General features: G+C 44.8%; 1 protein-coding gene across 1 annotated transcript; it reads right to left on the bottom strand.

Annotated features, from left to right (window-relative positions):
* Positions 1–7,588: 7,588 nt before the first annotated feature.
* Positions 7,589–11,870, bottom strand: LOC136521012 (NADP-dependent malic enzyme, chloroplastic-like). Its single transcript, XM_066514734.1, has 7 exons — positions 11,457–11,870; positions 9,438–9,669; positions 9,208–9,297; positions 9,005–9,076; positions 8,773–8,856; positions 8,483–8,581; positions 7,589–8,341 (listed from the first exon to the last, which is right to left on the bottom strand). Exons 1-7 carry the CDS (start codon positions 11,567–11,569, stop codon positions 7,589–7,591), a joined length of 1,443 nt encoding a protein of 480 aa, XP_066370831.1. The 5' UTR covers positions 11,570–11,870.
* Positions 11,871–13,184: the final 1,314 nt, after the last annotated feature.

Raw genomic sequence — 13,184 nt, 5'->3', positions numbered from 1 at the left:
TTGCTCGTTTTCTTGCTGCACTATGGTAGCCATCAATTGATTGAGTATGCTTCAGCAAAGAAGCCTTTCCCTTTTTCCAATTTTTGAACCCTACTCTGGTGAATGTCTCATTATCAACAAAATTGCTTGCTGGTGGTGGCTTAAAGAGGTAGCAATAAAAGCAATAGGCTGCATCCTTGGCAGGACTGTACTCTAACCAATCAAATTGAGTAAACCATGATTTAACAAAACCTCTAGTTTGAGTTTTACCCGCTGTTCTTTCATACTCACAATTTGGTTGATATGGACTCATCTGTAAATATGCTCTCCTAGCATCATCCCTAATATCATGGTGGAATTCATCAATTGGCTTTCTAAGACCTGGATCAGCAACTATATCATTCATATCAAGCTCAATGCGGGGTCTTTTTTGCACAACCCGACTCTCTTGAGTAGAAGTAGAAGCATCTTTCTTAGCAAAAATTTTTTTCCATTCTACAACTGCAAAGTAAAACCAATCGGATCACTGACTGAAAAAAATTCTCAACCTGTCAGCCTGTCTACCACAAGCTACAATCGGATCCTGCATCAGTCTACCACAACATCTGGCTACGAAGCAGTAGTTGAGCTTATTACCTGAAGCGAGCTGGGAGCCGCCACCCAACTGTGTCGTCCCCGTGAGACGGGCAGACGGCTGACGATGAAGCAGAGGGAGACGACGAGGGCAACCACCACCACTGCGACGCCGACGCCCGTCCTCGCTGGCTGCAGGCTGCCGGCTGCACGCTGCTGGCTCCGGCCGCCCAGCGCGGCGGTGCCCGTCCTCGCTGTCGCTGGGCGCTGGGCCGCTGGCCGATGTGCAGAGCAGAGGGGGCGGGAGGGGGGCGAGGCCGCGAGGGGGCGAGGAGCAAGAGGAGGCGCGACGCGCGAGCAGGCGAGCCGCGAGCCCGCGAGGAGGCGCGGCGGGCGGCGGCGGGGCGCGATGCTGCGCCTGCGCGAGGAGAAGCCAGAAGCGGCGCTGCAGCGATGCGTCTGCTCTGCGTGAGGCCGTGACTCCGTGAGACCGTGAGGCCGTCTGCTCTGCGCCTCTGCTGGCCGTGAGTTTTGGGCTGGGCTAAAGCCTGTTAAAAAATTTTTTGCAGCCCACAGGGGGGGCTGCAGCCCCCCCCAGCCCCCCCCCCCGTACGTCCGCCAATGGCTGTACACCGTACCTCCGAGCTAGCTAGCAGAGTCATGCATGGATCGCTGCTCATCCTCCTTCTAGCCCTCACTGTTCTGTACGTGCCTGCCTGCGTGCAACTTTTCTCTGGTCACGTACGGGCAGTGAGGCATCCCGCGTTCTGACGTGCCTCCATGCATGGTTCCGCCAACTAGAATGCTAGCTCGGCAACCACATATGTGTTATGAAAGGACTTTGCAAGCGCGTTTTAGGTTAGGCAATTGAAAAACATAGATGACCAAACAGACGGTTCGGTAAGAACCGACATATAGGACGGATAGCTGTGGGGCCACCTGACCCCACAACTTTTGCCAAAATAGGTTTATACCTCTTATAAATTTTGTAATTATATATATGAAGATGTCAATTTATCTAAAATTAACAAGTTTGGCCCCATAGGTTTTCAATCCTGGATCTGCCACTGGTGCCATGCTGTCTGGCACGTTCGACTTGAGGCTTAGATATGGCACTAGGTAAGGTTGACTGTGCCGTATTGATCCAATAAGACTGATGGGCGGTGCCAACCTAGCTAGCCTACACAACAACAAAAAAGAAAGAAGAAGAAAAAACAACAAAAGAGAGCCTGAAGACGTCGGAGCTCAGCCAGTGGTGTGAAACGGTGTCACCGGAGCTCATCAACTTGTCCTCAAGCAGAACTTGTGAGGCTTCATCAAGTCTTCCGGGCTCGGGAGAGAGAGAGAGAGAGAGAGAGAGAGAGAGAGGGGGAGGGAGGGAGGGAGAGAGAGAGAGAGATGGTATTGCTACTGTCCAGGGCATTAATAAACAACAAAAAACAACAAGATCGATTTCTCAAATCATCCTAATTAAGGTTGATCCAAGACCCTCGTGCACCTATAAACCAAGGCAACCAGTTAATGGGATCTAGAAGACCAATAAAATAAAGAATTTCAGCAAGGACGTGCAATCACAATTAACTTTTGACCGACCTATGAGCATACCAAGCAAAAGGCTGATTTGATGAATTGGCCTATAAAAAATAAGTCTGGTTAGCTCTGAACCAAGTTTATGCCTAAAAAGGAGTATGTCAATGAGAATTTTGATCAATCCTCTTTGTAAAAATAAGAGGTAGGAGTTGCTGCAAATAAAGATGAAGCCAAGAGCCTCAACGATGATGTAGGCTACCAACAAGCAACTGAACACCGGGGATAAATCTTGTGTCTCACTTTTCCTGGTGGTTTGCTCATCTACACTTGTACTTAAGCTTGTGTAGTTGTAATTGCTTGTGTAGTGTAGAGGTATCCTGACTAGTTGAGTAGAGTAGCTAGTTTAGTTTCTTTGTGTAGTTCAACTTGTTGTAGTTGCTAGCCACTTGTTAGTTTGAGTGCTTTAGTAGTAGCGGTAACTTTGCTACTAGTATTGTTTAAGAGGCTTGGTTTGTGTGAGTTAGGCTAGGCTTAGTGGCTGTTAGTATTGTTTTTATACCAATTGCCTTTGTCTGTTGTCTTTGTCATTGAAGCATAATTTTTATAGCCTATTCATGCCCCTCTCCCTCTAGCCATCTAGATCCTTTCATCAGGGTGGAGTCCTTGCGGAGGAGCGACCTTAGACACACCTCAATAGGCCGGTCTAGGTAGTCGGCAAGCTACCAAACCTCATGGATATATCTTGTGTCACCCTCTTGCGTCGTTCGATCCCCTCTACACTAGCTCCTTACATTGTGCTATTCATCTTGCTAGTGTAATTGCTTTGTTCTAGTGTGTTAGCTTGTTGTTTTACCTTAGCTCACTAGACTTCTGTAGGATCTCGTTCACTTAGCCGTGCTACTTGTTCTACTTGTTTTGTTAGTTGTTAGTTTTGCTACTAGAATTGTTTAACGGTGCTCTTGTTAGACTAACCTTGAGTAGTGCTTATTAGGGCCATTTTATTGTCTAACAAGTTTGGTTAGTTTTAGAAGATAAAAAAGTAGATTTGTATTCATGGATGCGGTTGGATGCCCTCAATCGGATGTCGCCCTTTATACTTATATAATGGGGTGGACTCGTCCTATTGTGAGTAAAAACACTTATAGAATCTATGCGAAAATACACCTCGAACCTGGTTTTAGGCTTCCATTGGAAATCGGCCAGGCCAGTTAATTTCCACGGGTTTGAAACTTTCTGAAGCTATAATTCTCTCATCCAAACTTCAAACTGGCTGTTCTATATGTGCATTTCAATTTTCTCGATGAAATGAATGCAATGATGAAGTCGAATTTGAAATTTGACAATGTTAACCGGTCTTTCTAGAATGCCTAGGATTGGCCAATTTTGGGTACGAAAAGTGTCATTAACTCATTATCAAATAAAGAAATGTTGTGTCTACTAGCTAAAACCGTGGAAGTCATGATATCCAACAGCAAAATTTATATAGCTGTTATATATAAGCCCCGTTCGCTTCGCTGAAAAAACAAGCTGAAACACTGTTCCGGCTGATTTGTTGTGAGAGAACAGGACTTTATATACAGATCTGAGAGCATACATACATACATCTGCAGTGGGCTAGCATGCTCCCGTGTCGATCTGTGTACCTTTTGTGTAAGGAGCGGTGCATATATACGGACATACGGTGACACACACAGTATATATATACTCCATACAGGAGTGCAAGCGGCGGCGTGCAAGGTGGAGTGCCTGCCTTGCTAAAAGATGGGATAGATGCTGTTTGGCATGGCCTGGGCTGCTTGCGTGAGGCGCTAGCTGCCTGTCCACTGCATGCAGGGATCCTGACCCACCAGTACGTGGGCCCCTAGCGTCTCCTCTCAAGCGAGCCCTAATTCTCTCTTTTCTGTGTATGCGCATGCACTGCGTTCTTTCGACACAAACAATGCATCCTTCTCACATGATGATGGTGCTTAAAAAGTACCAAATCAGTAATTTAATGTATGTAGTTATATGTTGGGTGCATGGGTGTGTAATATCAGACAGATCCTGATTAATTGTACATGCAAGTAACAAAGAAACTTGACTATAAATATCATCGATTCCGATCCACTACACGTCTACACCATGCATGGTGCACCGCCAACACTAGCGACAGTTGTTAAAGCAGCACACCTCGTCACTGGCCTGTTTCCCCGCAGAGATGTGCTAGCAGCTGCCGTTTAGAAGAGCGTGCCATGGCACATGGGTTGTCGCGGGATATCCTTGTGAGAAAGTAACATGCGAAAATGACACAGGTAACGTACCCTTGCATGTCTTCTGGTACGCTAGCTATATGGATATGGTAACCCGATCGAACCCCGGCTGGATCCGGTTGTCTTTCTCTCCCTATTCACCATTTCAATTGCTTCGTCGTCCAAATTATGTCACCAACACCAGCAACACACACGATGCATGCTCGACCATCTACTCTTTTAGAACGTACGGGCCGTTCTCCAACAATCTCTCGATCGGAAGCACGGTTTTGTATCAACGATCGTATGATGATACAATGCATGCATGAGTGTTTTATTGTATCATCCAAGTTTATACAATGCGTGCATGAGTGTTCTGTATCAACGATCGTGTATGATGATCAGTGTGCACACATGCATGGTGTTTGATCGATGGAGCCTTAGCTTTCCTTTTAATCAGAAGTTAGTGAAATGTAGAGATGCATGCATGATCAGTGAAGGAAAAGTGCTGACTTCAGCATGTCGGTACCACACGTACGAATAGAAGTTTATTTCACATGTGAGTTCATTCTATACGTACGAAATAATGTTGCACACGTATACTACCATATATATCAACACATAACCATATATATTATATCATCTTGATGAAAGTAAACGAGACGATGCTTGCCCTTGCCCGTGAGGCCGTGACGCATACATGCATGTTGAGAGAGAGAGAGAGAGAGAGAGAGATTTGCAATGATAGGAAAGGATTTGATCGGTAGCTTCTTGCAGCAGAGACCAGAGAGGTGTGGAGGTGATGGAGAGAGGATAGAAAAAAAAAGAAAATACACATGGGCAAGGCTGCAACGGGATCGCCGCATTCTGCCAAGTCAGGGCAGGTTTTCAGACGCCCAACGTGCAAGTGATTCTCCTTGTTTGCTTTTATACTACCCCACCCCTTTCGAAATCACAGAAACTTTTGCAGCAGTGCTATCCATGTTCATGTTTGTAATGTCAACTCAATGATCTGAGCTTACGAAAGATCAGTCATCAGTGTGGTAAAGTTTCAAACAAAAAAAAGATCAGTGTGGCGACCTGTATGAAATAATGTTGCAAAATTGTTGCGTTCTAAACTGATCTAATCATGAACTAACTCCCAATATATGTGTCGAATTATTGGACTTATTCTACCATGGAATTAAATCTAATCGTGTATATGTGTGATCTGACCCACCATTTGGTGTATCTTAGGCCAATTCTCACTATAGTGTTTCATTGTGCGAATTCCATGAGTTCCACATCATCTTCAGAGGATTAGATTAATGCATGACATAGCTCCTCCTAATGCACAGTTTTATTGACTAGCCATATATAGCATTTAATTGTTTGCATGATGTTGAGATCAAAAGGTGTGGGGATGAAATGAATCTCTCTTCTTGGGGTTTCATTCCCGTTTCAACACCCTTGATAGCTGTGTGCAAAAGGTTTCATCCTAGGACTAGTTTCAATGGGGGTTTCACGAGCATTAATAAGCCGATGTGGCATAGTATTGATAAAGAGATATGATAAAAGTTTCATGTGGGATGAAATGAGTTTTATGGGGATGAAACTTGTGTACATAGTTTCCAACACATTGGATTCTTGGAAACAGTGAGATGAAACCCCACTGAGACTGGCTTAATAAAAGTATGAAACTCAACTCTTGTCTACCCTCATTAAGTTTCATGCACTTTTTTGCATGTCACATTTCATTTAATGAGATTGAAAGTCCCATAAAACTTGGTCTCGCAATAGCCTAATAATCTATATCTCTTATAAAGTTAATCCTCACTACAAGTTCTATCTCAATATGCAAGTCATCCACATCATCTCCCACTAACTATCCACACCCTTTCCCACAAATAGCCATGTCATCTGACTATCTTTTAACCTTTATTGCAAACTCTGCATGCCATCTCCACTAGCGCAATTACTACCTTCAATATGTAAAAATTATAGAATGCATTCATATATTACCATTTGTTTTGTTGTTCTATCATCTTATAATTCGATCTACTTTTGTTAATTTTTTATTGGCTTCTTTCACTGCCTTGACCATTTTTTATAAGAATGGATGTAAGAATATGTAGGTTTAACTCGTACATGAAACAATTTTATTTCTAGTCCCACAACAACGCGCAGGGTATCCTTATAGAGTTGTAGTACCCTACACATTTGATAACCACCCTAAACTCTTACTCCTAAGGCCACTCATATTACTACAGTGTAACACCTCTGGTGTTACGAACTTGCTTAGCACCTTGGTTAAGGCCTCGGGGGATTTAGCAAAATGAGTTTTCAAATTTTAACAAGTTAAAACACACATGAAACGGAAAGCAATTTCGGTAAACAAAAACAAAATATAACGTATGTATAGTGCTTATGTAAAAGGATGAGCAAATAGTGTAGATAAGAGTGCAACTTTAATTTTGGGGAAGTGAATAGTGTTAACCAGAGTTTTGGGAGCTCAAACATCGAATCCGAGCTCTGGACCTTCTAAGACTAAAAGGAAGAAGACAATGTCATCTTGGCATTTACGATTTAACTAAAATACTTAAGCACTAGCTCCACGGTTTTGTTTTGTCACTACACCACAACACCAAGATTAGCGATGGACGATCTGACGCTAAAAGCGGCTACAGCGACAGACGAACTGACGCTAAAAAGTTACAGCCACAGACTTACGCAGACGCTGTAAGTCCTATCGCTAAAAATCTTTAGCGTCAGATGGTACTTTTAGCGATAGATAGTCTGTTGCAGTGAATATTTACAGCGACAGATAGCCTGTTGCCACTCTTTAGCGACAGATAATCTGTTACCACACATTCACCGTCAGATCATCCAACACTCCATACATTTACAGCGACAGACTGTTCAACAAAACAATTTAATATGGAAAAAATACAATTTTTAGCACATATCAAAACGATATTCAATGCTCATATAGTGTCCACATGTCACATGAAGATACACAAACACATATCACAAGCAGCTCAATCATATAACATCCAGTTTGTCTTGTACATCACATCCATCAAAGTCAAACACTAAATGAATTTGTCTTGTACATCAGTATGGAACAAGATGAAATACAGTAGAAATCAACGTATATATGTAAACTCACTCCTCTAGCTGCAATAATCATCAGCTCAACTTTTTATTCACTCATCACTCTGTAGTCTGTCTGTAATAATAATTCACCCGTTTCCTTTCCTTTGCGCCGGCCGCAGCCCCCCAAGCCATGGTCCTGATCCTTACCGGTAGCTGCGGTAGGTGGGGGTGTACATGCAGCTCTCTGCATACTTGATGAGGTCATCAGGGTGTGGCAGGCGGCTGGCGAGGCCGAGCTCGTAGGCCTTGGCGGCCACCTTGGCGGCAATGCAGGCCGAGATGGCGCGGATGTTGGTGAAGGGCGGGAAGATGAGGCCCTTGGCGAAGTGCTCCTCCATCACCTGCTCCGCCAGCGCCTCGGAGGCAGCCAGCAGCATGTCGTCGCTGACGTGGATGGCGCCTGAGATGACAACGTCGAGGCCGAACCCGGGGAAGATGTAGGCGTTGTTGGACTGGCCTGGCACCAGCGTCTTCCCATCTAGCTCCACTATCGGGAACGGGCTACCGCTCGTGAACACCACATGGCCCTGCGTCCACGTGTAGGCCTGCTCCATCGTGCAGTCAGAGTGCGACATCGGGTTCGACAGCGCGAAGATCATGAGCTTCTCGTTCAGGGCACCCATGGCTTCCACCACATCCTGGGTGAAGGTAGCACCCTTGCCCGAGGTGCCGATCAGCATCGTCAGCTTCAGCGACTGCACTGCCTCCAGCAGCATCGCCACGGGCTCGTGCTCGTGCGCCCACGGCTTCTTAAACGCCTGCAGCGAGTCTATCCGCGATGCCACGATCAGGCCCTTGGAGTCCATCAGCCACATCTTCGGGCGACACTCCTCGATTGGAGACCCAGTCTGTTTTGACATCTCGAGAGCAATGAGCTCGGCAATGCTGGTCCCGGCCTGCAAGCATACAACAAAAGCATGTCAATTTCACCAAGAAAAGCAGCCCGTGCGTGATCCAAAACTTTGAGAAAGAAGAGGTAAGGTAATTAACACTGCTGCAGTATATAATGTTGATCAAACCATGTAATCGCAACTGACCTCGCCGACACCGAGGAACAGGTAAGTGTGGTCTGCAAGCATCTCGCCGACCACCTTGAGCGCCGCCAGGAGGCCTGCCAGGACCATGGAGGCCGTTCCCTGCAACAATTACACCTGCATCGTTTTTTGTTCATTCATCGGCATAGTATAGAAAGAAAAGGACGAGTACGAAACAGGCAACACTCCCTGTGACGAGTACAAAACAGGCAGCACCCCCTGTTTCTGAACTTGGCATCCATGGACCAATGGACCATGGTGCTGCTGTCAACACACAGAGCTGCATAAGCTACCTGGATATCATCGTTGAAGACAAGATGGCTCTCCCTGTACTTCTCTAGCAGGTCAAAAGCGTTGTGGTTCGCGAAGTCTTCGAACTGCACGTCATAGGTCAACAAGAACATCGCATTTCAGATTCAGGAGTCTCGGCAGGCACATAGAGAAAGGCTGGCGGCAAAAAGGCAAAAACCAACAAGTATGGTAGTGTCTATGACTGGTCCACTGTGACCGACGACTAAGACTGACCTGGGTGAGGACCATCTCGCCGTAGTTTTGCTTGACGGCGGTCATGAACTCTTCGAGAAGTTCATGGTACTCCTGTATGAACCATCAATACAGAAAACACATCTCAATCCAGATTCCAGACAAGAGATCGATTACAACAAATTCACCAAGTGCAGCTGCAGGTGGTGAACAGAACAGCCTTGCTGATCAGATCAGTGGCTGACCTCACCGGTGGCACATTTCTGGCGGAGGCCGATGTAGAACTCGTCGTTGAGCAAGGTCTCATTGTTGGTGCCGACATCGATCGGCAGGCACTGCAGCAGAGTAATCTTTTCCATCTTTAGAGAAGTGGAAAAAAAGAAAACAACAAATCGATTCCAATTCTAGCGGTCCAGCAGTACAAGTTTATTAGGAGTAATAACACTAAAGAAGGGGCATTGTGAGTAGCGCTTACAGCTGAGGGGCGAACACCTCTGAGGGCAGTGTAGAGGGAGAGCTTGCCAACAGGAATTCCCATCCCCTGGCAACCGAGATCCCCGAGGCCAAGGATGCGCTCGCCGTCGGTGACGACGATGACTTGGATGCTCCTCTCCGACCAGTTCTTGAGCACCTCCAGGATCTCGGTTGCACCAAATGAATTTGTCTTGTACATCCAATTTGTCTTGTACATCACAACCAATGAGGAACTAAACAACCAACCCCAATCAAATCGTTCTGGAACAAGATGAAATCATCATTTCTATAGTAGTAAAATTGTGTATTACTTTGTAAGATATAAAGTGTTATTCTCAAAATAGAGAAGGCCTAATTCCCTGAAATACATGTACATAAATATCACTTCGACAATAATACATCATTGGAAGCAAAGAAATAATGGATTTAACTTACTAATCTGCCGGCCACTAAATGCTCTAATTGATTTAACTTACTAATCTGCCAGCTAATAAATGCTCTAATTAATTAAACAAGAGAGAAATTAAACCAAAGGCTAAATAAGAAAAATAGCACATGCTGCTATTGATCTAGTGCTACTGTCAACACACATGCAAAGCATTCTATAAAGCTCAGTGCGACCGTCGAGCTGATGTTGTTGCTGTAATGCGAAGAATAGAGAGTTGACAAACCTGATGTTGTCAACTGTGATCAACTGCCATTGAGCTGCTAACATCCTTCATGCTGCACAAGTAAGTAAAACATGTCTTCAATACAAAGGAGGCAGTGAAGATTCATGTTCAAAATTCAAACAGTAATACAAGGTGATGGATTTGTGGTTCAGCAAAACTCTGGTGAATGGAACCATATAGTATAAACAGGTCTTAAAGTTACTACTAAATTTCAAGTTCGGGGCCAACATCACAGCCTCATCGGCAAAGCCCGCATCACTGCTGGGCACTGCCGTGAATTCCTGATCAGGTTCAGAGCTTCAAGGACAAGACGTAGTTGCTCCCCACTAGCACCTTGCTGCTTAACTAGTCTTGTACCCATACATGTGAGCATCAGATGCTTGTGCTCTGAGAAAAAAAGGAAGATGCTTGTGCTCTAAATTTCATTACCCAACCGATTTAATTTAACTAAACAACTTCTGCTTGCTAATGAGGCCCGACATCTGAAAATAATACTACTTGCTAATGAGGCCCGGCATCTGAAAATAATACTATTATTCTTTAACTAGACAATCAGGCTCCTTTTCAACTTAAAAATAGTACAAATATCAGTAAAAAGGTCAAGACACCTTTGTTTAGAAACAGTAAGCAAGAGACTAGTTTTGTCTTCCAAATATATTTCTATATGCTGAATTTAGTCACTAGGTTTTTACAATTTGTCACTAGTTTTGTACGCAGTTTGATGAATGTAAATTTAGGGACATACCTACAGTGCCCTTGAGAGGTCTAGATGCCTTGTTGCACTCCTTTTTCTTGCATTCCTTTACCTATCACAGATAGGTTTAATTAAGAACATTGGTCATGCATCACAGATCAAGGCAAAATGAAAATTATGTCAACTCACTACACCACAATAGGCCTTAACTGAAAACAAATGTTTTGAAATATTTGTATTAGACTCCTACTGCTAGCACTAGTAGACAATCACCATTCCAGGGAGTACGCCAAAGCTCCAAATTAGACTTATGAATTAAAACCAAAATGCATGAGGCATTGTAACCGTACCTCAAAATACTAGAATGGCACACTGTACATAGAGTTGGCACAAGATTACTTGATTTGGTAAAGTAATAATTTAGGCTGGTGCATAGTGCTCTCAGTAAATAAGAGATTCAGAGAAGCACTCACACTGCAGTAGCCAAGATGAAGAGATTATGCAACAGCCACACATAAAACATTATAAGTCTAATATATCATATTTAATGGTTCAATGAAAAGATGTACCGCTATTTGTCTAGAATCATTAGTAGAGCATTATGGGGACATTGTTTCTACTTCTAGAATTAGTAATTCCTTGTCATTAGTGTCACCTTAGCATTAGTTCCAATACAAATTCTTGTAAATCAAAATCACTAGGCATGTAGTAGCATCGCGCTGGCATTTCGTTCCATGCAGCCACCGCGCCTAGGCCTGCTGCCAACATCTTCCCGCCCGCTTGCCCTGTCCTAGGCTACAGCACCCCGCACAGCGTGCTCTGCACCTCTGCTCTATGCTAGATAAATGGATTCATCTCATCCACGCATAGTTTGCCAGAATCTCGCCAGTGCTACCCCACTGGCTCACCGGCTCACATCACAAAAGAGGCTTACCAGTGACCAATTGAACATAGCATGGCCCTACATGAAGTGTCGACATAAAACTGGCTATGACCTAGAGTAGACAGTAACCTTCACTTATTATAGGCAATTAATGAAACCAGTGTGGTAGGAGCTTAGGACATACAAGTTTACACATGTTTGCTATACACAATAAGGCTCTCCTTAGCAATATAATACAATTGAATACTGTCGATGAAATATGGTCGGCAGTTTACCTAGGGGTATGCCCAAGTAGATTGTCGGCAGACAGATGTGCAAGCCACAAACAAGACGGTGACGCAAGACAGACACGAGGTTTTATCCAGGTTCATCCGCCGCGATGGCGTAATACCTACGTCCTGTGTCTGATTGTATTGTTGTATGTCAATGAGAGATGTTTTTTAGAGGGGTCCCCTGCCCACCTTATATAGTCCAGGGGGCAGGGTTACAGATCTGGAAACTAATCCTAGCCAGTTACAATTGCCATAGGTGGCCGGATAAGGATTCCTATTCTAACCGACCAGGATCTTGCTTGATCTTTAAATATGCTTTGACTCCTTGCGCGGGACTCTGAACAGGTTGGCCGGGCCGCACGTCGTCTTCCAGTGGACCGGACCCCCTGATCCGAGCCGGCCCAAGCCTAGCCGTAAGGGTATAGGGGTTAATACCCCCACAGCTAGTCCCCGAGCACTATGTATTATGCTGCGACACGCCGTTCGATCTCCTTCGACTAATGCAATCCGTTTTCATGTTATCTCCAACTGATCGAAACATTGACCAATCAAATGCGCTAGCATTCTGATCAGAACAGAGAGTAGTAGACCATGATTATAGCCGAAGATTCCGGTTGTCCAAAGAATGTATGGTGCTCTTAAAGAAAAAAGAAAAATATTTCTTTCCTTATCAAGTGTGCCCACTTGTATTTCTGATAAGAAATGTAAGTGACCCTTGGACAGTAATAATCCTGGCAATCAGTCAAAGCGTAGGGGTCGATAAAATAAACACATTCACCACAAGGTGAAGTGTGCCCACTTAGTCCCCGAGCCTAGTAGTAGGTGACGTAGGCACGTGGTGCCAGGGTCTAAAAAGAATTTCCACTGAAGTCAAGAATCCAATCGTTGTACAACCAATACGAGATGCACCGGCAGGTGCATCATACCGATGTAGTCCCCGAGCTTGCTGGAAGGCGAAGTATAAGCCTTGTAGCAAGGTCCAAATAAATGCCTCTCGACTATATGTAAGTACACATCACATGTAGCCGACGAAAGCAGTCACCGAGCGTTGTTCAAAACAGTCCCCGAGCATGGTAGTGGTCGGAGCAGTCCCCGAGCACGGTAGTGGTCGGGACAGTCCCCGAGCACGGTAGTGGTCTGGACAGTCCCCGAGCACGGTAGTGGTCTAGGCAGTCCCCGAGCACGATAGTGGTCTGGGCAGTCCCCGAGCACGATAGTGGTCTGGACC

The sequence above is a fragment of the Miscanthus floridulus genome, chromosome 18 (genome assembly GCF_019320115.1).
Source record: "Miscanthus floridulus cultivar M001 chromosome 18, ASM1932011v1, whole genome shotgun sequence".
NCBI lineage: Eukaryota > Viridiplantae > Streptophyta > Magnoliopsida > Poales > Poaceae > Miscanthus > Miscanthus floridulus.
Note: the sequence above shows the minus strand (reverse complement) of the source record. Positions and strands in the feature narration are given on the sequence as shown.